The 26,573-nt window shown below is 43.0% G+C and overlaps 1 protein-coding gene and 1 long non-coding RNA gene across 3 annotated transcripts in view; one reads left to right on the top strand and one right to left on the bottom strand.

The window, feature by feature from the left end:
• The window catches only part of ACVR1C (activin A receptor type 1C), a 48,930-nt gene extending 33,913 nt beyond the window's left edge, over positions 1 to 15,017 (top strand). For both annotated transcript variants that reach the window (XM_081872411.1, XM_081872410.1), the window contains 5 exons: positions 2,657 to 2,824; positions 4,168 to 4,324; positions 6,888 to 7,012; positions 10,002 to 10,132; positions 11,591 to 15,017. In XM_081872411.1, coding sequence (XP_081728537.1) covers positions 2,657 to 2,824; positions 4,168 to 4,324; positions 6,888 to 7,012; positions 10,002 to 10,132; positions 11,591 to 11,716 — 707 coding nt within the window. In that variant the 3' untranslated portion in view covers positions 11,717 to 15,017. The remainder of the gene's footprint in view (positions 1 to 2,656; positions 2,825 to 4,167; positions 4,325 to 6,887; positions 7,013 to 10,001; positions 10,133 to 11,590) is intronic.
• LOC309348846 overlaps positions 10,260 to 26,573 on the bottom strand; it is a 53,260-nt gene continuing 36,946 nt past the window's right edge. Inside the window, exons 3-4 of the long non-coding RNA XR_014159570.1 lie at positions 15,223 to 15,340; positions 10,260 to 10,376 (exon numbers count right to left, since the gene is read on the bottom strand). This is a non-coding gene — a long non-coding RNA (uncharacterized lncRNA). The remainder of the gene's footprint in view (positions 10,377 to 15,222; positions 15,341 to 26,573) is intronic.

The raw sequence follows: 26,573 nt of genomic DNA, 5'->3' as shown, positions 1-26,573 counted from the left end.
TGTTGTTATATTCTTTAAGAAAGCCTGGTTTATTATGATTTGGACGATGTGATGCCAAGTGTAGTCCCACTCTGTTTATACTCCTGTACAAGCCTCCCCACCCCTGAGATCTTCATCGTATGCACTTTCCAGGATTCCCTCACCAATGGAGGTTCAGTAGTTATAAAGAGAAAAGGCTTTCCCTGTGCATGTATCTTAAACATGGCAATCTCTCCCAAGGGGAGAATTGCTTTTGTCGATATCCTCTATGCACAGGGCTTTTGGCAGGAGATCTGGTTTGATTTGCTGTATTTAGTTTCTCCCCCACTAGTTTCCATGGGTGCCCTTGGTGCTGTTATTAGTATTGCTTGCCACTGATGTGCTGTTAGTGTGTCTCATCAGTGTGTTTAACAGTGTGTGAGCATTTGATTTTTAATTTAATGTCTTTATGATGTTCCTTGTTATTTATTTATTACATTTATATCCTGCCTTTCCTCTAAGGGGCTCAAGGCAGCATATCACATATGTTCCCCTTTGATCTTCACAATAGCCCTGTGAGGTAGTTTGGTCTGAGAAAGGGTGAGCAAGGATTTGAATCTGTCTCTCCACGCTCTCAGTCCAACGCTCTGATCACTACAGCACACTGGCATGATACACTATATTGGATGCCAAACAATTATAGAAACATATAATTTAAATTAAATGCGAGAGCATGGGAATCGAGACTTGATTGTTTTGGTTTCCACGGAACTGTAGTTCTACATTCTGCTGGGAACATTTTTAATGGTTTATAGCAACCCACTTAATTAGAAAACAGGTGTGAAGACAAGGGTACCATTCCAGATTTTGGCAGAGGGTGGGGGGGACAAGTAGTTTAATTATAATTATTTATTAATTTGTATACCTCTGAATGCTGAAATATTACAAAATATAGAAACCAATCACACAGCATTGTTAAAATAGATACATTAAACATACAAAAGGATTAAAATACATAATAAAGCAATCTCACTAAAGTATTGAAATATCAGTGTCTATCATTAAAATATGTTTGTAGCGGGGCAAGGAAGAGAGATTTAGGAAGGTCGGAAAGTCTATTTTTGGTTACAGTTAAAGTTAAATTGCAAAACAAACAACTATCTATCCGTATTTTAAGTCCATTCATTGTGGTACTTGGCATTTTTGAATACATCATTATAGCTTTCACAATGCAGCATGCTGTTAAGCCCATTGATTTCAAAGGACAAGGATGCTTGCCTTTGTGGGGATAATGAGTACAGAAGTAATGCTCTGATCTGATACAAGTGTGGAATAATTGCAACTTGAGGTGCAAGACAGTGCCCATTACTAAAGGGTGCCATGCATTATGGTTATTAATCTTGCACAATATTATTATATTAGCAGTTTTCCAAACTTGAACTCTTGGAGCTCATTTGTAATTTCTGTTCTTTCATACTTTTTAATCCTATGCTGGTACTTGCCTCACATTTTCCAGCAATCATATGACTGCTGACCCAACTATCCAAGATACTTTACTAGAATATGCAGCTAGTTGTAGCTGTAGTTTCCTATCGGAGGTGGAAAAAACTAGCATCCATTCTCTTGAACACCTTAGGAGACACCACACACATGCCCTATAAAAAAAAGGCATATCAACAGATTTTTAAAGATATTTTCAAAACAGATAATTAGTATAGGTGACATTCCTCATGACAATTCAGGTCCTGTTGAGGACTCAAGCAAATGAGACAGATGGGCTGCAGGCAGCTCAAGAGTCCAGCCTTGAAACTTCCTCCTCTTCTTCTAATAAGTGGATCTTTACCAGTGATTTCCTTGCTATGTGGCTTACAAAATAAGATTTGCAACACAGTCCTATGCATGTTCACTTGGAAATAAGCTCCCACTGTCTTCACTGGGACTTATGCCCTAGTAAGTGTGTTGGAGATTGCAGCTTTTTAGTGTGAAATTCCATTCTGGCATGAATTAAACTTTTCCTACAGTGTACAGTTCTGGTTGCTTCATCTTAAAAAGGATATTGTAGAGTTGAAATGGGGTCAGAAAACGGCAACCAAAGGGGGATGGAGAAATTCTGCTGTGAGGAAAGGTTAAAACATTTGCAACTCTTATGTATAAAGAAGAGTGACTTGGGGACATGAATTTGGGATCATCCAATGAAGCAGAACATTGAGAGGTTCAGGGCAGCCCAAAGAAAGTCCTTCTTCACACAATGCATAGTTAAACCATGAAATTTGTTCCCACAAGAAGTTGTGATGGGCCACCAGCTTGGATGGCTTCAAAAGAGGATGAGACAAAATTTGTGGAGAAGGGGAAGGCTACCAAGGCCGCTGGCCATATTCACTTTGTTCTCCCTCACTGTCGGAGGCCGTGGGCCTTTCTCTAAATGGCACTTTATGGGGATCAGAGTGCTCTTGTACTCATGTCCTGCATTTGGGCTTCCCATAAGCCTCTCACTGGTCACTGTGAGAACAGGATGCAAGACTAGATGGGCCTTGGGCCTGATTTGGCAGGGCTCTTCTTATTTTCTGCATTGCCAAATATTCCATTGCGAAAATAAACGGGCCTTGCAAAGTGGATACCTTTAAAAAATATTTTCACCTTTGAGGGTTGCTGTGCTCTACTGCTACTTATTGTTAAATGCAGTTATGTCTCTCCACAGATAATGGGACTTGGACTCAGCTGTGGCTTGTCTCAGAATACCACGACCAAGGTTCTTTGTTTGACTACTTAAACAACAACACTGTAACAGCCAATGGCATGATCAAGATGACATTTTCCATAGCAAGTGGCTTAGCCCATCTTCACATGGAGATCGTTGGCACTCAAGGTAACATGTTCATGTTTATGCAGTTACCTTCATATTAAGCTCACTTCGGGCAGAAGATGACTTGGATGAATGTTGGAGAAGTGAATGAACCAGGATTTGTTTGAATCATGATTATTTCTGCGCCTTCTCTGGCATCTTTGTGTATTAAATGAGCACAGTTACATTTGGTAGATACGTGTTTACAAAAAATTCCAACGCTTTTAATATAAATGAGGGAGTGGGTGCCTAAATATTAATATTAGTGTGGAAATTGCCTTTCACTCCCCTCTCCCCAACACAAAATTAAAATTTACATTGAAGAAGTGGATGTGAAGCAACTGTGTTTGTGGGAATGTTTAGGGAGGCAGGAGAGGATATATTGTTTTCTAATAGTCTTCCTAACTTGCATTAGCAAGTTCCTTTACTTAGCAGAGTTTTACATTCCCCCTTTTAAACACACAGCAGATAACAGGTTGCAGACTTGTTTAAGCCTCTTACTCTTAGATTCCCTTTATATCCCTCTTCATAGAATAAACATGCCACAATCTTGACTTAGTTTACTCACATCATCAGTTCACAGTTGGATCCCTGAAGGCAGAATTAGTTACAAAGTATATACATGTGGATCTATCCCATATGGGGATAATCTCAGTGTCCTCTGTTGGCATCCAACAGAGCATTTCTAGCTAAAAAGCTGCTCCAACGATGGAGGAAGTCAATGAGAGAGTGTGCTGCGTGACATGCCCTTTTGTTACCTGGACAGGCAAGGTCACATGCAAAGGAAGTATGCCCTAGCCAGGAGGAAACAGGAAGTTTTCAACTGGCTGAGCCAAACATTCCCCTGCATGTCCACTCTAGGAAAACAAGGAATATTGTACTTGACTGCTACTTATGTATCACATCCCACAGTATTGATAGATACATGCATGTAAAGGAAATTGCGTGTGGTGTGTAGGGTGACTCTGGCTCTGTGTGTGTGTGTGTGTGTGTGTGTGAGTGAGTGAGAGAGAGAGAGAGAGAGAGAGAGAGAGAGAGAGAGGTTAATAATCTTAAGATCATCATTACTCACACACTCTCCCCCCCCCCACTTAAGACAGCAAAAGAGAGTTTGTGTGCATTGTTCTAGCCCCACCTGCTGCTGGCATTACCCTTCGATGGAAAAAAGCTTCCCCAGCCCTGCTGTCAAGGATAGGGTGATAAACTTTTGAGTGTTAAAACAAGAGCTGAAAAAAAGTCGTATGAGCAGAAGACATTACTTCTGAATTTTTGTGGCTTACATTTACATACATGCAATGAACGTTTCTGTTAAACATATCAGTGGGTAATGTAAAGACATTGTGGCCATATTTTTTTGTGCTTTGCAGGCAAACCAGCCATTTCCCACAGAGATCTGAAATCTAAAAACATTTTAGTCAAAAGGAATGAAACCTGTGCCATTGCTGACCTGGGACTGGCTGTCAAGCATGACTCTCTGTTGAACACAATTGACATACCTCAGAATTCTAGAGTGGGAACCAAGAGGTAAGTCAGTATGCTTGTAATAAATATTTCACACCCAAGAGGGTTGAGTTGGAACTCTACATGCATATGGCAAAAAAACCACCCCAAAACCTTTCCCCCTGTGAAATGTCTCCCCATCCCCAGTTTGTTTCAGAGATATTTGAAGGGGCTGGTGAAACGGGGTGAAATGTGTTTCGCGGTTTCATTGCCCTCACTCAGATTTGTCCACACGACATGCGGCAACATGTGTAACTAGGCAAATGAGAATCAAGATACCAGTGGCCAAGAATACTTCAAAAATTAATGTTGTATTACTCAAGTCTCACTGCATATCTGCCTTTATTATGGCCAAATGACACATTGCAAAATATGTGTACCGTAAATTTCGCTCCATAACACGCAGATTTTTCCTCCTAGAAAGTAAGGGGAAATGTCTGTGCGTGTTATGGAGCGAATGCCTACAGATGGCGGGGGAATCTGCTGCAGTTGTGAGCAGTCTGTGGCTTGCTTTGAAACAGCAAAGCAGGTGTAAGCGGCTCCTGTCAGCGAGCCGAGCTGGGGAGGAGGGAGAGAAGCAAAGCGGGCTTGGCTGCTTTAAAAAAAACCCGTCCTCTATGTTCCTCTCTCCTCCCCACTGATCTGCTAAGTAGCAGCGAAGCTTTTCAGCCAGCCTAGCCGGGAGGAGGGAGAGAAGCAGAGCGGGGTTGGCTGCTTTAAAACAACCCCGTACTCTCTGTCCCTGCCTGCAGTTTTTTGCTGTCCGATTTTGGATTAGCCACTGTAGGGGCTGTGTGTGTGTGTGCTTGAGCTATCGTTCTCCTCCTCCTGCTTCCCCTTCGCTCTCCCTGCGCCCCTGCGCTGTCCCTCCGACTTTAGAATTGACACTCTGTGTCTGTGTGTGTGTGAGAGAGGGCTCCTTCTCCTCCTCCTGCTTCCCGTTCACTCTCCCTGCGCTGTCCCTCCGACTTTAGAATTGACACTCTGTGTGTCTCTCTCTGTGTGAGGGCTCCTTCTCCTTCTCTTGCTTCCCGTTCACTCCCCCAGTGCCCTGCGACTTTAGGGCCAGTTCCCTCTCTGCGTGTGTGTGTTTCCCTCTCTGTGTGTGTGTGGGGGAGAGTGTTGGTCGCAATTTTTCTTGATTTGTCTCAGAGTGGTTACTATCATGGTTTCCTTGCCGGGGAGGAGGGAGAGACGCAGAGCCTGCTTGTTCTAAAGGAGCAAAGCCGGAGAGGAGCCTCTCCTGCATTATCAGCAGCATCCTTCTCCACACCCCCCACACGAGCTCCTTGTCCCTTGAGTTCTTTTCCTTCCCTCCCCACTTAAAACGTGGTTACAAAGCACGGATCCACATGGATCCTCAGGATTTTTGCACTAGGTCACCCCAAATTCACCATCAGATCACATAGCATATCCATGGCTACAGCCTGCACCAAAAAACACACGCACCCACTGTTTCATGGGGTCGCAATGGCGCAAAAACGTGGTTACAAAGCATGGATCCACATGGATCCTCAGGATTTTTGCATTGGGCTACCCCAAACTCACCGTCAGATCACATGTCTGTGGCCACAGCATGAACCACAAAAATCATATATCCACTGTTTCGTTTAGAATATTTTTTTCTTGTTTTCCTCCTCTAAAAACTATGTGCGTGTTATGGTCAGGTGCGTGTTATAGAGCGAAAAATACGGTATGTTACTGCTGTGCGTGCATGCATGATTTCTTTTAAAATAGCAGCCACTGAGGGCAGGGACAGGACAATCAGGTAGGGTGGAATTAACCCTTTCCCCCACACCAAGTTCCCCTCAAAGAAAAGCTGTAGTGTGCCAGTCGGAGCTTCCCTCCTGACAGGCCCATCTCTGGAGCTGCTTTGTTAAAAGAAAGGGAAAAACTCATGCAGTGCTAAACAGCAGGTTAATGCAGCTTGCAGTTTGCCCTCACTATTTCCTGTGCTGTGGAGGGCAGGGGGAGAAGCAAATAAACCAGGATTCCTGCAGTTGCTTAAAGATGACTTGAGCTCAAGGTTTGCTTTACTGTGTCATCTGAACCCAATCTCATGGACAAACCATAAGCTGTAAGTCATAGGAAAAACCTTAGTTTTGCACATGGTTAATTTGGAGAGAGCTAACACATGAGCCCAGGTTCAGACAATACACTAAGTCAAGTCATGGCTTAGTTCAGCACAGTACCACCGTACAACTGCCAGGTACAAGTGAAGTGGCCTCTTTGGCAGCCATGGTTTGACTTAGTGTGATGTACAAACTAGGCAGTACTGTTCTCATGGTCTACTCAATGTGCACAGGTCCAAGGGATCAGGATCAGTTATTGAGATCCTGCCTCCCTCCTTAATGTTTTCATAATACATAAATGTTGATCTCATGAGAAGGGCTGAAGACCAACTCCCAGGAATTGGGAGACCTAACAAGAATGCCTCGAATCTTCTGCTTTCTCTCAAGCAAGTTCAGTGTTCTAAAAATACCACATTTGTATTTCATTTTTATTTGTTGTCCCTTAATTTTAATCCTAGTTAACTAAACACACCCCTTTCTACCTCTTTGAGTTTTGGTATCTCTGTATTTGAAAGGTACATGGCTCCAGAAATACTTGATGACACGATGAACATAAGTATCTTCGAGTCCTTCAAGCGTGCAGATATCTACTCTCTTGGGCTGGTGTACTGGGAGATATCCCGAAGATGCTCAGTTGGAGGTATAACTTATGTCTCTCTTTTTTGATGCTCCAGACACCTGCCATTGTGTTTTAAAACTTAGATAGCATAAAGACAGGGACATGTTTCATCCTGTTTGCTTGGCACTCACTAACACAGGAATAGGGTTGTGGAAGTATGTGTTACACATGGGAAGAAGGGTCTCACAGGGAGCACTGCTATGCTACTGTAGCATCACATGCTACTAGCTGTACCAATGCAGGCATCTGAAGAAGATCCCCTTCGCTTGCAGGGATGGGGGTGCTTTGTGTCCTAGACATACAGTGGTACCTCGGGTTACAGATGCTTCAGGTTACAGACTCCACTTACCCAGAAATAGTACCTCAGGTTAAGAACAGAATTTGTTCCAGAGGTAAGTTCTTAACCCAAGGTACCACTGTAGTGATGCTCCCTCACATGAATAATGCGTAAAGGCAGGGTTTTTTCTGGCACCTCTCAGTTGTGCACCATTCCCATTAAAAAAGAAGAAGGGCAGCTCTTTTTTCTAGACAAATAACACTGCTTAAAGGGGTCTTATGAGTGAGGAGGAAAGGAATAGTGGGGAGACTGGAGAATAGGAAATTGCACGACTGGTACTTAATTTTAAGAACATATACCTTCTTCCACCAGGTAAGTGGCTTACAAAATGTAGCATTGTAATAACAGAAGAGCATTGAGTTACAAATATCATACATATCAAATGCAAGCATAAAGACAACAGTGATCCTTGGTTGAAGGGCAGTATATCAATTTAAGAAATTAATAAAATGACATCCCAGTAGGCCATTCAACTGCTGCTTCAGGATTGGTGAAAACCAAAAGCCATCTACAATTTGATTGTTGTCCTGAGTCAAATTTCTGTAGCCTTTCCTAGGTCGTTCCCTGTGATGGGAAAGAAGGTATTTCCTTCCTTAAACAAATCCAACTTCCATGCCCAATAGTTTTCCTGCACCTGTACTTCTGCTACCATTTAATATCACTTGTACCTTTAACTTACCAGTAATCCTGGTAACTATGGGATAAAGCCAGTCATATATAGTTACTATAAATAAATGTATATTGTCAAATATAGTAAGATTGTACTTACCGTATTTTTCGCCCCATAGGACGCACTTTTCCCCCTCCAAAAATGAAGGGGAAATCTGGGTGCGCCCTATGGGGCGAATGCAGGCTTTCGCTGAAGCTTGGAGAGCGAGAGGGGTCGGTGCGCACCGACCCCTCTCGCTCTCCAGGCTTCAGGAAGACATCCGCAGCCTAGGCAGCCCTGCAGAAGGTCCCGCAGGGCTGTCTAGGCTGCGGATAGCAGCCTGCTTCCCGGAGCGTCGGGCGCCCTGAAAGCAGAGCGCCCGGCGCTTCGGGAGCACATCCGCAGCGTGGGGAGCCCTGCAGGAGTTCCCCGCAGGGCTCCCCACGCTGCGGATAGCAGCCTGCCGCCTGAGGCAGACATCGGCCAGCCCCACAAGCTTGGGGGACAGCAGGGAGGCGCAGCGCCGTTCCTTGACCTGGTTCGGTTTCCCCGACCTGCTTTCGGGGGGGAAATAAAGGAAAAAAAAATTCCCTTTATTTCCCCCCCAAAAAACTAGGTGCGTCCTATGGGACGGAGCGTCCTATGGGACGAAAAATACAGTACTTACACACTTTGTTACTGTCACTTTCAATACCAACAGCTTGATTTACACTACTGTTACCAATACCATACAGCCTCTGGCAATTGCCCTTGTTAATTAAGCCCTCAACACTATGACTGAGGACTTTTGTTGAAGCCTCTGTTTTAACCCCTACTCACCTATTGAAGTGTGGGTCTGTTTCTGCCTACCAGGCGCCAGAGCCCAGCATTCCAAATTCCTCTGTCCCCTGTAGACAAGCTCTCCCTGTCAAGTGATTCAGCTACCCCAGCAAGTCTTCAGCCATCAAACCACTTGGTCTTCCTCTCAGGTCTCCTTTCTTCTTCCTTGATCCTCTTCCTCTTTGCTGTCTTCTTCTTCTGACTGCCAGCCAAAAACACCAGCACAAACCCACATGTACCAACCAGCACCCAAACATATAGACACTTCTTCTGCCGCCCCTTAGTCTAGCCCCAGCCCATCACACCACACCGTCTATCATGGAATTCCGAACCTGCAGCCCTCCACTGCAATGTGAACGCTCTCTATCCTTTTGCATACTGAGAGTTCAATCTCCAACCCCTACCTCAGCTGTCACTTAAGGTTACCCAACTTGACCAAGACTTCCTGCATCAAACACATTACCATACTAATTAAAGCACAGCATAAATGAACTCCACACAAACACCCCCCCAAACACTTCCACAACCACAGGCTTGCATCTAGCTCAAGTGCAATGCTTTTTCTTTCATCTTTGAGACTTCTGGGTCTGTGCATTTGGCTATTAACTGGAAGGTTGGGGGTTCAATCCTGTGGACAGGATTCCTGCATTGCAAAGGGTAGGACTAGATGGCCCTTGGGATCCCTTCCTCATCCCCCACTGGATTGTAAAACCATAGAGCCGGGCTACGGCTCCAACAATAAGGGGTTGTCATATTGCATTATATAATAGGTTGCGTTATTACATTTCCCCCACTGAAACGCATCATCTCCTTTCACCTCTCATTCTTTGGATCCAAGCCAGAGTTGTATTAGCCTATATTGGGTCTTCACCTGCCCTTAACAAGCTGACAGAAAGAATTGTGGGTACCGCAGAGCTAGTTTGACAGGAATGATTGCCGGCAGTTTCAAGGACTTTCCCATGTAGCCCTGAATGAAAATAAGTTTCTGAATGCTTCAAGGATGCAACTTTACAGATGGTTTTTTTTTTTTTTACCGAAGCATTTGGAAAAAGCACAGCGTTTTCAAGAACATATTTGCTGACACAATGGATATTTGCACAAGTGTGCCAGGAAACCGTTTCTGTACTACATCTGTCCATGTTTTGCTCCCATAACAACTGAAGGTCCCCTAGTAAATTTATATTTTTACCACATTCCTCTTCTAGGAATTGTTGAGGAGTACCAGTTACCTTACTATGATGCTGTGCCTTCTGATCCTTCAATAGAAGATATGAGAAAAGCAGTCTGTGAGCAAAAACATAGACCAAATATCCCAAATCAGTGGCAAAGCTGTGAGGTAACATTTTCTCTTGCTTTGCGCCTTCTTTGAACTGCAACTTTTACTGTGTATCTTAAAAGTGCATGTTTTAAACTGAACTAAAATATGAAAACTTACACCCCCCCAATGGTTGCATATACCTGTCTGGTTAAGTAAATGGGCTCAATGTGAGGCGCAGTTCATTCCTAGAGGCCTTTCAAATGCCTGAGTTTAATCCACAGGTGGACATCATGCGACTTTCCTTCGATGCAGCCCTCCAAACCTAGAGAGAGAGAATGCATGGATGATGGAAGGATTGGGAAGAGTTTGAGTGTCTGTGGGTGGGTGGGTGGGTTTAAGAGAGTATGTGTGAAGAAGAGAGAAAAACGGTATCCCAGCCACCTTTCTTTTGGTCCCACCCACTTTTTGCCCAATAGGGAACCAGGCAGAGGGCCTTCTCGGTAGTGGCACCCTCCCATCAGATGTCAAGGAAATAAACAACTATTTACTTTCAAAAGACATCTGAAGGCAGCCCTGTATAGGGATGTTTGATTCTGTTCTTAATATTTTGTTGGGAGCCACCCAGAGTGGCTGGAGCAACCCAGTCTGATGATGATGATAATAATAATAATAATAATAACAACAATATTTATATGCAGCTCATCAGGTGACCCCCCCCCAACCACTCTCTGCCTAGAGAATGCAGCTATTGGCTCCCCAGCACAGTCTTAACTGGGATAAAAGAGTATTAAATGTAGTGCCTCAACCAGGTGTCGAAAATCCTGTCCTCATGACCAAGTGACCATCACATACCTGCACCCCACAAAAATATATATATCTAGGATTTCCAGCAAAATCTTAAATACGTCTACTAAGAAGTTAATTGCACCAAGCACACAGGGGCTTACTGCTCAAAAGAATTTCAGTCTTTCATCAAAAGCATGGCTTCCAGATAGACCTTGAACCTTGGTGATGGTCTAAAAAAAAAGTTAACTACTGACAGCAAACTTGAGGAATTATATCAACACATGCACAACAGAAAAGAGTACATTAGAGCATGGTGATAAATCAGTAACAATTGCGGATATACTCCCTATAGAACTTGCCACCCCAATGGTATAACCCCATTTAAAGCGTATTTGCATGAGCAGAAGTTCTTTTGCAAGCCCCCCCCCAATTTCCATTGATTTTCCCCTTTCCTCCTTGCAGCCCTCTTTGCCCTGCCATGGTGTTCCTATCAAGTCTCCCCAGGAGCACTTCTTCAGGGGTGCAGGGACCTGCAGGGGGAGGAGGAGGAGGAGGCAGCACAGTCTTGTTGCATGAGCAGAAAGGTTCCAAGTTCAAATACAACAACGTGTGTGTATGATATATTGAGATTTTATATATATATATATGCACATTCTGACGCCGTCTTGTTCCTGCTGGCAATTTTCATGCCAAAGCACTGCGACAACCATGCATGTGCTCTTCTTACTCTGCTTTTGCTCTTTTCTCAAGGCACTCAGAGTAATGGGCCGGATCATGCGTGAGTGCTGGTACGCCAATGGGGCAGCTCGACTGACAGCGCTTCGCATTAAGAAGACCATTTCTCAGCTCTACGTACAAGAAGATTCCAAAGCTTAGATTTGCACACCCCCACAGAAGAGGAAAAGGGAGGAAATTCTGTTGGTTTTTGGTTGGTTGGTTTGTTTTGCATTTGTTTTGATTTTTTTTCTTTCTCTCTCTACCTCACATGATGCGGAGCACAGTATTTAAGAGCCCAAAGCAGAATACTAGAAATTAACTTCATTGGTATGTTCAAAGGTTAATTTCCAGCTGGTTCATGATGTCCACAGACTGCCTTGCCTGGTTAATGAAAAGTTACCCTCCTCCCTCTCTTTTTTGGAAAACCGGATCTGGTTCCACTGTGTGACATCACTCTCCCTGCGCCTGCCATGCAAGCCCTTATGCATCTAAGACACAACTGAGAGAACATGGAGAAGGTCAGGATGCAACCACACCTAAGACTTTTGTAGTCTGTGCAGATGGTATGCAAAGTAACTGAAGAAACTAGAGCATTTAAGGTTTGCATTCTAAGCGAAACCTGAATGTAATATTCTGCATATTTGTTCTGTGCTAAGATATATTGCCTGCTCGAGCCACATTTTCTCCCCTCCCTTCTGTAAATCTCACAAGATGAATAGCTTTCCAGGTCATCTAAAGAACTGCGACTTAAGCCACAAGACCTCACATGACATAGACCTAGAGCTTCCTTCCTCATGGGATTTCAAGTGTGACTACGGGCCAGAGAGGCATGTCTTGGGAAATCTGCATGGGATCTGGAGCATTAATGCCCACTTGCAGGGATACCAAGCTTCTCAAGTTCCTCCTGGCTTGCTGCAGGGTCCTTGAGCAGCAATGAGCCCCCTCTCCATCCAGGGCATGACAAATGTCTCTCCAGTGAATTGCTACTATGTTGGGTAGGGATTCCTGAAAACCGAAATGTGCTAAGTATATCTGTTCTAAGCTAAGGTACATTACGAGCATTGTGTGACTGTAGAAAATGTTTGTGAAGGGAAGCATATTTCTCTAGCATCTCCAGCTACAGCCAAGCACCTTGTGAAATAACAGACCCCTCCCTAACAGCCACACTACCTGTTGTGGTGGCTATGTAGCTGTGCATTTAAGTGGTGGTGATGTTACAGAAATTAGTAGAGCAGGGAGAAGGGGAAGGGGATTTAAACCCTTTACTCCTTGCTGTGGTACCAGTTTGGATTGCCTCCACCCATTCCTGCAGTTTTGCTTGGTGGGAATAACTCGTTTTCTTCAATAAGAACTTCCCCCCTATGCAAATTGCAGCAGCAGGGGGCCCAATCTAGATTGGAACCATAGGAAGGATGTTAGCCCTCCCATGCAGATCTCTGCCCCCCTCCATTTCACACTGGAAATCTCTATCAAAAACCCTTCACTAGAAGGCACAGCTGTAGCTTGGTCCCAAGACTATAGAAAGCTGCTGTCAGTTGGTGTGGATTATATTTAGCTTTGTGGACCAATGATCCAACCTGATACAAGGCCACTTTCTATGTTCTAAACCGTGTGCTGTTACCCTTCAAACAAGAGAGAATCTTGGACCAAATTCATTGAAGCATTTCCCACAGAATTTTGCAAACTAGTTGGTGCAATGTATATAGAATTTGTTTCTTGTTTGGTCTTTTATTAACCAAATAAGAGAGGCGTTCAATCGAACACATATACTGTGAAACTTAAAGTTCTCATTATATGTTGCCTTAAAAGTGGCTGTTTATTTAATGCTTCAAATGCAAATTCATAGTTAAATATTAGAAACGGCATTTTGTTACATGTGTCCAGTTTCATATTCCAGAATCTTAGCCAAGGACCACTGCTGTTGGGATAAGCTTGGATTGCTTACTATGTGGTGCCAAAAATTAGAATGAGGCTGTAGAATATGTCTGTGATTCTTAATGGAAGGGAGGATGTCAGAAAACAATGGGTATTAGATAATGAAAATTTTGGTATATATTTTCAAATTTCAAATTTCCATGAAATTTTGAATCTGGGAGGGTGAAGAGACTATTAAATACATATATTTAAAGAAAAGCTATGTCTTTAGATGTCTGTTGTTCAGGCTGGACACTGAGGTCCAGCTCTGAGGGCCTTCTGGCGGTTCCCTCACTGCAAGAAGTGAAGTTACAGGGAACCAGGCAGAGGGCCTTCTCAGCAGTGGTACCCACCTGTGGAATGCCCTACCATCAGATGTGAAGGAGAGAAGTAACTATACAACCATTAGAAGACATCTGAAGGCAGCTCTGTATGTTTTATTATGGTTTTTATATGATGGAAGCCATGCAGGGTGGCTTAAGTCATCGTTTTGATGTTGTAGTCAACCAATGATAAAAAACTGCATTTGTGAACTGGTTCTTAATTCATGTATTTGGCACTGTGAGTCACAGAGCCTATCCTTAAAATTCATTTTATGGATCAACCTGTCACCCTCTTATTTGCTGTCCTGCCATTTTCTTAACTTTGTAAAATTAGCAGCAACCCTTCTGTTGCTGCAAGTCGAGTGAGAGATGCCTATATGTATGTGAGGAATGTTCCTTTTTAACCCCCCCCCCCCCGTTCTTTAAGGAATCGCTGGTATAGTTTGAAATCTTATATTGAAGCCCCATGCCTATTGCCTGTACTGTGCAATTCTAATGTGAAAAATAAATGGCCTTGCAGGGAAAAAATATATTTAACTGGATGCTGCCACAAGCTTCATATTTGTGTTTTGAAATACTTTATGTATGTGCTGTGTGATCTTCTTTTGTATGAACCTTTCTAAAAGGAACACACATATTCTGTGCTAGCAGGCGCCACAAATTTATGGCTCTGCCAGTAAAGGAGTATTATTATTTTTTGTTGATGGAATGTGACAGAAGTGCAATAAATTGAATTTGAAGGATCCTGAATGTATTGGGTAAGATGCCTATATCAGAAGAAAGCACAACTCTTAGAGTTCGGAGATGCTTAATGGTTGGGCATAGCACCATTCCAGAGTGGGGAATATGTAGCGTTTCAAACCTGCAAGTTTCCATAAAAGCTGTGCTTTTTAAAAAGAGAAATAGGAATGTTTTTATGTTCATTAAGAGACTAGCTTCAAACATAGTTATGGAACTGCGTGGTGATGTCAGTCTTCAAACTTGTACCTGGTCTAACCTTAGTGTATACTGTAACAAGTAAAATATTTATTTTTTTTATTGCTCAATACTGCTGCTGCCTCTGGTTGTAAATAATGAGTTTTGAATGTTGTATTTTTGAATACCTACATTTTTCTGAAAGTGTATTTTTGTAAAGTGGCAATTTTACTATATTAATCCTTCTTTGCCATTGTTTCTGTGAAGCATATCCTCTTTTAAAGAATAAAAACACGATGCCTACGAAATGTACTCTGTTCTGCTGCTATGTCTTCCTAAAGTCATATATATATCACTCGACCTTGGAGTATTTTATTTTTGAGTAAAAACAAAACACTGACACCCCTCCCCTCCCCACCCCACCCCCCACCCCAAGTCCTAATCTTAGGTGCTTTTTAAAGTCTATAAACCTCTGCATATTGTTTGAAGAATAGGAGAAGTAAAAGTTCTTACCTTATTTTGAGCTGGTCATGCTGCATCTGTAGTACAATGTCTATTTGGGCACCAAATTTTAAGAGGGATGTTGACTGGAACATGATCACAGGATGGTGAGCAGTTTAGAAACCAGATCCTTAAAAAATATTAACAAGATGTGGATTACATGGAGTAGTAGAAAAGCAAAGGAACCAGGAAAATAATAATAATAATAATAATTTATTATTTATACCCCGCCCATCTGGCTGAGTTTCCCCAGCCACTCTGGGCGGCTCCCAATCAGTATTAAAAACAATACAGCATTACATATTAAAAACATCCCTGAACAGGGCTGCCTTAAGAAAAGGGTGGAAGGGAAGTCATATGGTATATGTATACATGCTGTATATGGTACGAAGTTGTAAGTGGGACAGGGAGGGGGGTTAACTATGCTCTCTGTTCCTGTTTTTTAAAATGCAAAAGAAGGGAAGGAAGGAAGGAAGGAAGGAAGGAAGGAAGGAAGGAAGGAAAAGAAACCAAATCCTCAGAGGAAAAGTTGAAAGAGCTAAATATATTTAGCCTGGGGTGGGGAAGACAAGGTTAAGGAGGAGACAACTATCTGAAGAACTGTCAGCAGAGGCTGGTCCATTAAGACAAATGGGACACTGCCCCACAACCACAGTCTGCCTTCAGTTAGACCCCTTTCCCTTCCTGCCTGCCTTCATTGGCTCTGCCTCTGCCTACTCTTGGTCTACTAGCTTTCTGCCCCACTAGTCACCAGCCACCACCAAGAGCTGTCAACACAGAGGAATGGAGTGGACTTCCTCTCTGTTGTTCCAGGGGGACGGTGTTAGAATCAATGGGTGGAGATTTCAATGAATGCCTAAACATTGAGGAGAAACGTCTTGATGGTGATGTGTTGGTGCCTAGAGAAGGCACTCTGCAGTGTGTTATCTGCCTGTCACGCAGGTGAGGATAGAAACCTTTGCTGTGGCTGAGATGTAGGTGGAAAGCTTCCTTATTTTAACTATTGCCTCTCCCTTCTATCACCCATTAATTAGGGGGAGTGGGGTAAGAAATGAACGGGTCTCTCTCTCTCCTTTCCATGTGTTCTGGCCCAATATGCTCCGTCTTCTACACAAAGCTTCCTTCTCCCAAGATAGCCAGAACCAAGGCCACAGCCACACCATAAATATTAAAGCACATTTGCACCACTTCAACAGCAGCATTTACAAATTGCCTTAGAGACACATGATTACAAAGTAAAATTTACCATCAGGTCACTTAACTACAGCATAGGCTCAAACAGGCAATTTATCACCACTAAGGTCAACTAGAACTTGCAGCCTTTTAAAACGTTTCGGATGTCTGCCAGTTTATATTCATACTGAGATGCTTTCCTAAGCAGAGTAAACTATTTATTCTGAAGAGAATAAATAAAGCTGAGAGTCCCAGGATAGGCCTCATAGCATCAGAGCTCTACTTTGTGCGCACTCTCTCTGTCTGTCTGAAATGCAATAATAAATTCGCATGGAGAACAAACAGAAGCTTTTCTTCTAGTGAGAGCAGTGCGCCACCTACTGGATCTTGAAGGGGTTTTTTATGAGTGTGTGTACTGCTTTAGATTTTTTAAAAAATAAATAAAACAATGCATAATTGCTTTCATTGTTCAATGATGTCAAGGGGTGATTTTATTTAGCTAGCTAGCTAGTTTACCACCATGTATCAAATAACAACAACGTGAAAAGCAAATACTGTGATACCTCGGGTTAAGTACTTAATTTGTTCCGGAGGTCCGTTCTTAACCTGAAACTGTTCTTAACCTGAAGCACCACTTTAGCTAATGGGGCCTCCTGCTGCTGCTGCACTGCCAGAGCACAATTTCTGTTCTCATCCTGAAGCAAAGTTCTTAACCTGAAGCACTATTTTTGGGTTAGCGGAGTCTGTAACCTGAAGCATATGTAACCTGAAGCGTATGTAACCCGAGGTACCACTGTACGAGAAACTTAATGAGAGCAAAGGGGCAAAGGAACTTTCAAAATTATCAGCCTAAGATTTCAGGGCCCAAACCGGAGACCTACACAGAGCCCACTGCCCAGTGATGTCAAAGTGGGAGGACCTGTTCTCCCTCAGCCCCCGCCATCTCCTTTTCACAGGTGATGTGGAGCCACAGTCAACAGTTGGGGAAGGACCAGCACAGCCACCTAAGGTTGGACAATTATGGTGCAACTCAACTGATTTATTGATTGTTTATATCTCACCCATCCCTCCCTTCATGTGTATGGGGGCAGGGAGCACACAACATAAAGCTCAGTATTTACTCTTGAAATACCTATCTTTGAAGAAAATGGACATGGTAACTAGATATTTAGAAACAAATATCTTGATGACATCACCTCCAGACTAGAGGGCAGGGGATATACACCTTTCTGCAATAGTTATCTCCCACTTGGACTACTGCAGTGCGACCTACTTGGGGCTACCTTTGAAGGTGACCCAGAAACTACAACTAATCCAGAATGCGGCAGCTAGACTGGTGACTGGGGGCGGCCACCGAGACAACATAACACAGGTCTTGAAAGACCTACATTGGCTCCCAGTACGTTTCTGAGCACAATTCAAAGTGTTCGTGCTGACATTTAAAGCCCTAAACAGCCTTGGTCCAGTATACCTGAATGAGCATCTCTACCCGCATCGTTCAGCCTGGACACTGAGGTCCAGTGCCACAGATCCATTCCCGCTATATTTCTATATGGTTCCTACCCATTTGTCCTGCAGTGAACTTTCATTGCTGAGTCATCGACTCAGCGGAGTCATTGTGGTGCATGATGTTACGTCTGTGTTGCAAGTTGATTGTGGCTTCTCTGCAGGCTTCAGTATGAAGAGAGGTACACATTGAGTAATAGTTGCACAGATTATTGAGAAACAAGGTTTGTTTTTAAAAGCCGAAGAGAACCAACCACAATGCATGCCCCATCAGAAAGTTAATTAAAGGTGCTTAGGGTAAAGACACTTACCATAAATGATATTGTAGCCTCCTGCTTAGTAGAACTGATATGCTGCAGGGTCACCGTTCCTTTATTTGTTTCACAGAAGCAGGAAAGAGTTTCACAGCTAGAAAAAAGAGAAGAGGATATTTGGCACCTTCAGCTAGAACAGGGTTGAAGATCCTGCGGGTTTCCAAATGCTGTTGAACGACAGCTCCCCTTACCCCTAATCACTGGCTGACAGGAGTTGTAGTCCAATATCTGGAGGGCCACAAGTGCCTCATCCCTGAATTAGAAATGGGAAATACTCATGATGATGTTAACACTCTCAATGCTGCTTCTTCCATTTCTTATCTCCATTTTAAGAAGCTCAGAGTGTGGTCTGTCGGGGGTACCCAACAGGGTGCCCTCCAGATGTTGTCAACTGCAACTCCCATCATCCTTGGTCATTGGGCCAGGTTGCTTAGAGATGGCAGGAGGTGCAGTTTACTACACTGTGGAAGGCGCAAAATACTGGGTAGCCCTGGGTTATGCCATTTTATCCTCAGGAGACCAGTCTGAAGGAGAACCAATGGCAGTTGGTCCTTCTTGGCTCCATTTATGGTCCACCACACTGTTGTGGTGAAGGTAAAATGGCGCAACCCCACCCTGAGCTTCCTACAACAGAGAGAAGTGAAGACTGTTCAGAATGTCACTTAAAAGTGTGAACAGTGCAACTGCCTAACTTTCCACCCTCTAAAGGTGTAAATAAGATACAGTGTCAAGAACAGGCTTGAGCAAAATCGCAGAAGTGTGACCTTGAGGTTTACCTATGACATTTGGCAAGAGCTGATGTTGTGAAGTGGCCTTTATTTAACTTTTCTGGTGTTTTTTTTTAAAAAAAACAGCAATCGTACTATCTGTGTTGACATGCCTGGCATATCATGGCACTTAAAAAGCACTGGGCTTTTGTTATGCAAAGTGCTATAAAACACACACCCACACACCCCTGTTTTCCTCATGAGAGGTAGTTGTGTTACAATTCCATTAGAAAGGGAACTAAGGCAAGGAATAACTTTGTTACTAAAATCTGCAAACCAGATTGGGAAAGTAGATGTAAGAGGAGTTAACAAATTACTATCACATCATTGAGTGGCATGCGTGGCATGCAAGAAAAATTAAGAAAATGCACTTTAACTATTACTCATATAGGTATTAATTTCTGAGTCAGAGTGCAGTTTCAAGAGCCAACTTATCAGATAGAAAACTAGATCATGCTTTCTGTTTGATGCATGTCTTTAGATTAATACAACTATGACTTTTACCCTTTAGGACCCCACCTTGAAAAATATTTCTGGATTTATACCCTGTAAGGTGGGTCACTGAAGGAATAATTTATACTGTACTTTATCAACCAATTAAACAATCATTTGCTGAATTGCTTAACTAATTTAAATAAACATGCATATTCCCACACTTCAGTTTAGTGCCTTTTTAAGGTACTGAATTGTGTTGCAACTCGCAATTGAACAAAGACAAGTCAGAACTCTTTGAGTCTTTGTCATTCCTTAGCATATTTCCATACCAGAGCCAAAACAACTTCCAAAATATGCAAACGTGCCTTTAACTCTCTACCCCAGCAATTAAAAGTGTCCCAAACTGGTTAATAAACCAAAGCTTTAATTTTTGGCCTTTCAGATGCTGTTGTACAGCTTCCATCATCCCTAATCATTAGCCACACTGGCTGGGGCTGATGGGAGTTGTAGTCTTGGAAGCCAAAGGTTCCCCACTGCTACTTTAGCTGGTTAATTGACCAGTGAAAGCCTGCAGCTCTAATAACACACCAATAAAGAACCATTGTTGCATGGGAAGTTTGTTCGATATACTTTAAGCTGGATACACAAAACAGGTTTATCTTTTGTGTACAGCGGATTGTATCCAATTCTCCCACAGCACAGGTGCTGTCACCAGTTTTGCCCATTTGCCAGTCCCCATATCCCCTGAAAGCTGACTACCATAGGGAATCTCCAAAGCATGTGCTGAGAGGCACCAGGGAATGTAAAAAGGAAGGGTGAGGCCAGCACTTTCCCACTGCATGCTTGCACAAGGGAAACATAATTGCAATGTGGAATCTTTAGATATAAGCCATTAATTTTACATTGACTGTTTTAAATGGGAAATTATTTGCACTAGTAAACCCCTTTGCTGCTATTTCCAAACTAGAAAAATCAAATTCAACAGCTGGTGTACACTATGAGTTCACAAATACGCAAGTCATATTTACTTTAAAAATAAAAGCAAATCAGTGGTTCTCAATAAATGCTACAGATTTCATAGAAGCAGTTGGTTACACCAATGGATCCTCTCCAATGCTTCCACCTCCTGGTGCAGCAAACATTTGCTTTTGCAATGGAACTTCCCCCTCCACTCCTCTTCCTTGCAGTCTCCCCCCCCCCCCAGTCCCATCAAAATATGGGTTGGAAGACCCTCTGGAGCAGTTTCTGTGAGTGCATGAGGAGATAAGAGGAAGGGGATGTTGCTTGCACAACATTGGATGCAACCAAATGTCTCCAAGAATGAGTTCTGGATTCAGGGGTGTTTTAATTTATTATGACAAGCTGGAGTCAGAGACTTTTGAAATGGGCTGACCTGCTTGGCTGGCACTGATGACTAGCAACTGAGTGGCTTTCTTGGCTGGCTTGCACACCAGTGGTTGCCATCAAATGGTGGCACCAAAGAAGAAACAGAGTGTGATGTGCAAACAGCATCATGGTTCACCTGTGCAATAGGTTTGGGGAATACGTCAAGGGTTAAAATAATGGACTGTAAGTGCACCAGAGTGCACCCTACCCCTTCCCTTTTTGGTGAACCAGTCAAACACACACACACACACACACACACACACACACACACACACACACGTGGGGCAGTCAGCTTTATCACATGAGCTCACAAAGAGTCATGACTGCAGATGACACCAAATTACTCAGTATGATGACATTTCAGGGAGCATGTGTTTTTAAAAAGAGACCTCTCCAAACTGAATGAGTGGGCAGTAGAATAGCACGTGAGATCCAGTGCAAACAAGTTCAGAGTGATGGGGTTCAAAAAAACTCAACGCTTCTAACATCACATAGTGGCCCAGCTCGCACATAATGCTAAGCCATGGTTTAATAAACAGTTTAATAAGCTTTGACCCCCTGTCCAGCAAGTAGGGAGAATTTCCACTCTCTTTCCCTCAGTGTATAGACTATTTCTGCTCTGTTGTAGGGGTAGCTCACATGTGGCTCACTATAGGTTGTTAGACTACAACTCCCATCATCCTTGACCATTGGTCATGCTGGTTAGGGCTGATGGGAGTCCAACAACATCTTTGCAAGCAGGCCACCCTGCCAGGAGAGTTCATGTGCTGAATACTTTAACAATTATTTTATTCTTTTCAAAATGGAATGTATTCTTTTGCCATTTTTACTGTCTTTATTTTGGGGGGCTTCTTCTTCTTTTAAATAGATTTGTACATCACTTTGAGTACCCTGAGTGCCCCCCTTTTAACAGCAGAAGAGCCATTAAAATGTTACAAAATAAACAAACTCAGAATTTGAAGTCATCTGGTAAAATTGATTAACTCCATCAGCAAAACAAGAAAGTGTGCACAGTAAACCAACATGCTTCACTACTGCATGATCTGATGATGGACTATAGCTGAAATGCCTTTTCTTTTTTCTTTTAAAAAAGTCTATTAGTGATACTCATGCAGGGCAGGTCCATCAATTGCTATTTGCCATGACTGCTAAATGGAACATCCATGTCCAAATGAATATGCTTCTAAGTTTGCTTTAAGGCAGGCACCCCCAAACTCGACCCTCCAGATGTTTTGGGACTACAGTTCCCATCACCCCTGACCTCTGGTTCTGTTAGCTAGGGATGATGGGAGTTGTAGTCCCAAAACATCTGGAGGTCCGAGTTTGGGGATGCTTGCCTTAGTGCGACCTTCCAAACATGGTGCCCTCCAGCTGCTGATGGACTACAACTCCCATCAACCCCAGCCAGCAAGGCCAGCAGGCAGGAATGATGGGAGTTGTAGTCCAACAACATGTGGCAGGGTAGCAGACTGGGGAGGCTATCTTAGTGGTATGGGAGCTCTGCAGTTACTCCAGTAACATTGTAAGCCACCTGAGAGTTGTCTAGAATATCGTTTCTTCCCAGCTTCTTTCAGTTTTAAATTTTGTTTTAGTTTTTGATTAATTTGTGATAAGCTTTTGGTGTTCTAAATTGCATTGTTAATGAATTGTTGTTGGTTTTTCTGCCTTTTGAAAACTCCTCTCATGCAGCAGCTATATAAATGCAGTTAATAAGTAACTAAATCAATTCATTAACATTTGGTTAACTTTTTAAAAAACTTAGTCGTGTTAAAGCAGAATTATTATCTACAGATCTTTTTGACTTCGCAAGCAGATTTATTTGCTGGTGGTGCCTCTTAAGCGTAGCTTTCTCCTGTTTTGTTTTGTTTCCAAAAGAAAAGAAAAAAGGCGGGAGGCCCATATAATATTTAAGACATAGGGATGCACGTTTATTGTTTTCTGCAACACACAACAAAGCAATGCATAATAAAGGAAGAAAAGAGGAAGAGTGTCACTGGAGACATTAGTCATATCACTTAAGCAAGTGATGAGATGATGCTATTCCTAGAGGAACCACCTAGTTTGTGTTCAGCAGAAAACAAGAAGTGACAAGCAGATGGTTCACTTTTATCCTACAATAACTGCTGTGTTTCTCCCCCCAACTATGATCACATGCACCTAGTAATAGGGGTAATAGAGAGTGGTTCAAACTACTCCTAATAAATGGAACACTTCTGAGAAACTGCCTGATTAATTTCTATTAAGAGAGAGAGAGAGAGAGAGAGAGACTGACTAAATTTGTTTTTGAAAGGCAGCCCTCAGATAAAGTGGGGTAGGGTTGGGGTGAAAGTTAGAGCTTGCACGGAACTGGATTCCCCCCCCCCCACCTTTTAAATAAATAATAAAAAAGGTTGCTTGCAGCTTACTTATAGCCTCTTTCCAACTGCAAACAGCCAGGTAGCTTTCAAGCCAGTTCCATCTGTTCATTGATCTCTGCTTTGCTACAGTGATTGATTTGCCAGGCTGCGAGACATGTCCTTAGCCCTGAGCTATAAATAACATAGCGGGATGGAAGAAAAATAAAAGAGAATGGAATCAAGGCAGGGGGATAGGAAACGGAACAAAAGAGAGGGGAATTGATGGAGAGCGAGGTGGATGTGTGAGGGTTGAGCATCCTTGGCTTGTTAGGCCCGTGGTGGTGGTGGAGGTGGAGGAGAATGAAGACGTGTGCTGGCAAGGAAAAACAAATGTGTGCAATGCAGCTGAGCAGATAGAAAGCTCTACAATGAAGCTAAACTTCCCTGGTGTTCCTGAAATGACCCAGCTTGGGATGGGGTTTGCTTTACTGCAATTCTTGCCTCCCACCTTTTCCTGCTGGGCTGTGATTCTTGTACCAGTACCAAACTGCTGGAGGTAGAAGACAACCCCAAGATCTACGGATGAAGGCCAGTCTACAAATTCAATAAATAAATGAAGACAGGCTATAGTCTTTAAGAGAGCCCAAAGTGGCAAGATAGAAACGCCATCGATCATGGTGTGCACATTCGTTTCTTTTGTTGCAGTCTCGTTTCCGGCGAAGCAGGCTTTGCAACCTGCATTATGATCAGAGTTGAAAGGGAAAACAGATAAAAATGAGTGTAGATACCTTGGCCAACAGCTGCTGTATCATTTTTCCAGGCAGACGTGAATGGTTGGCCTGTGATTTCAAACAATTCAAAAGAATGGTGTTTGGAGGAAGGCCTTTAGTTTCCACTAGGGTGATGTCATCTACCATGGCAATCTATGAGCACTGAGCAGTTATGAGCACCTACTGAAGAGTGCCCATGATATAAGCAGTGGACAAGCTACACGTGTCTTCTCCCCTTCCCGCTCCATGTCTGAGGAGTAGTTTTAACAATTTTACTTTAAAAATGCAAATAAAGCAAGCGGAGCCATGGTGGATCCCGTTTAAAAAAAGGAGGGGTGGTTAGCAAAACCATTTGATCTAGTTAGCTTCATCACTTCCATTGACTGGTTTACATACCCTCCAACATTTCTCTGATGAAAATAGGGACGACCCATTACATAAGGGTAATTTTACTATTTATACCCCACCCATCTGACTGGGTTGCCCCAACCACTCTGGGCAGCTTCCAACATATATAAAAACATAACAGAACTCCCTACTCATATATAAAAACATAACAGAACTCCCTATACAGGATTGCCTTCAGACGGCTTGGGGGTTGGATAACTCCCTACCCTCCTACAGTTCTTCAATGAAAATAGGGACATCCTAAGGAAAAGCAGGACATTTTGGGATCAAAACAGAAACCGGGACTGTTTCTCTAAATCAGAGATGTCCCTGGAAAATAGGGACATTTGGAGGGCCTAGGTTTATGGGAGGTAAAGAAATAATGGCAACTTTGGACACAGAATGAATGTGCCTCCCATCTGCAGCCAGGCTCCTTCCCTTCTCAATTGTCTTTGCACAGTTATCTTGCTGTTGTTCCGGAAGTAATAGTGCTACTGTATTCTGCTCTGGTCAGACCTCACCTGGAGTACCGTGTCCAGTTCTGGGCACCACAGTTCAAGAAGGACACTGACAAACTGGAACGTGTCCAGAGGAGGGCAACCAAAATGGTCAAAGGCCTGGAAACGATGCCTTATGAGGAACGGCTAAGGGAGCTGGGCATGTTTAGCCTGGAGAAGAGGAGGTTAAGGGGTGATATGATAGCCATGTTCAAATATATAAAAGGATGTCACATAGAGGAGGGAGAAAGGTTGTTTTCTGCTGCTCCAGAGAAGCGGACACGGAGCAATGGTTCCAAACTACAAGAAAGAAGATTCCACCTAAACATTAGGAAGAACTTCCTGACAGTAAGAGCTGCTCGACAGTGGAATTTGCTGCCAAGGAGTGTGGTGGAGTCTCCTTCTTTGGAGGTCTTTAAGCAGAGGCTTGACAACCATATGTCAGGAGTGCTCTGATGGTGTTTCCTGCTTGGCAGGGGGTTGGACTCGATGGCCCAACTCTATGATTCTATGAGATCAAGTTTAGTGACATGATGCAACTGACAAAGAGATAGTTTCTCCTGAAAACTATGATTCAGAAGAAATGTTACACTGATAAAAGTGTTGAAATTAGTTGGAAGTTCTAAAGTCTCTGTGCAAATGTTATCTCACCAGCCCCAAAGCACTGCTCAAAGAATATGCAGGTGCACTACTGCAAAAGAGTATTCTGAAGGGTGTCTGACCACACACATCCTGAAGGTCAGACATTATTCACCCTTTACAGGAAACAAGATAGCAAATGAAACCCATCTTTCTCTTGCAAATGTATATACAGGAAACCAAAGAAGAGTGGGGAACAAGAAGCAAAAAAGCACCGAGTTTTGGTTAAAGATGATTTAAATGAGCTAAGAAATCAGATTAAGTTGAAGTTATTTTTTAAAGGGTTGTGCCAACCCCGCTTTCTCAACATTTCAGGGGACTTCCACAGATAATGGCTCTTCATGCAATAAAACCGTATGTTTCACAGTAGTTGTGGGTAATGCAGATGTCATCCTTCAAGCTTATGTTGAGGGGGATATCATATTTTCTCACTTCCCAAGCAGAAACAGCTAGTCTGTCACTGGGAAAATATGATCACTCCATTATCCAGGACATTTACTTCAAATATGTGAACTGTGTGGAGTATAGTTGCACTAGTATTACAAAGAGGGAGGAATCAAACTCTGAAATGGAGAATAGCTAAACTTTTAGGTCTGTAACGTGTGTCTTGTATTTGAGGTGACCATTACAAACCACTGAGATTCATGCATCCAAATGTGAGTTTTGGGAACATCGCTAGTTAATTGGAAGAAGGGTGATGATAAGCTTGACTCACAAATTCAACTTCATCTACATGTTTGCATCCCAAAATATAGTCCTCAGAAATCCCCAGAGAAAGACAAGCATGATGGACTGGACAGTTGCTATGTAGGTTGTCTTGCCTATAGTCTTTTGGAATTCAGGAAGTTGAAGTAAATGAGAAGCACATATCGATGCATTCAGGTTGCAGCAGATAAAAACAACTGTGTTAAAGATTAATCCCCATCCCCGGGTCCATTTGCATATAATGAAGCACTGTGATTCAACAATGACAATCCTGCACAGATATCAGATTGACCCTATACAGCTGTGAGATAAAGGTCCATTTCACAGGTTACACTAAGGATGGGTACACACCAGACAGTCATATGGGTTGTGTGTGTGTGTGTGTGTGTGTGTGTGTGTGGTGTGTGTGTGTGTGTCAGGCCTGGAGGCCAAATGCAGCTCTCTGTCT

This window comes from Podarcis erhardii, assembly GCF_964252035.2.
Source record: "Podarcis erhardii genome assembly, chromosome: 1".
Taxonomy (NCBI): domain Eukaryota; kingdom Metazoa; phylum Chordata; class Lepidosauria; order Squamata; family Lacertidae; genus Podarcis; species Podarcis erhardii.
This window is presented reverse-complemented; position numbering and strand designations above follow the sequence as displayed.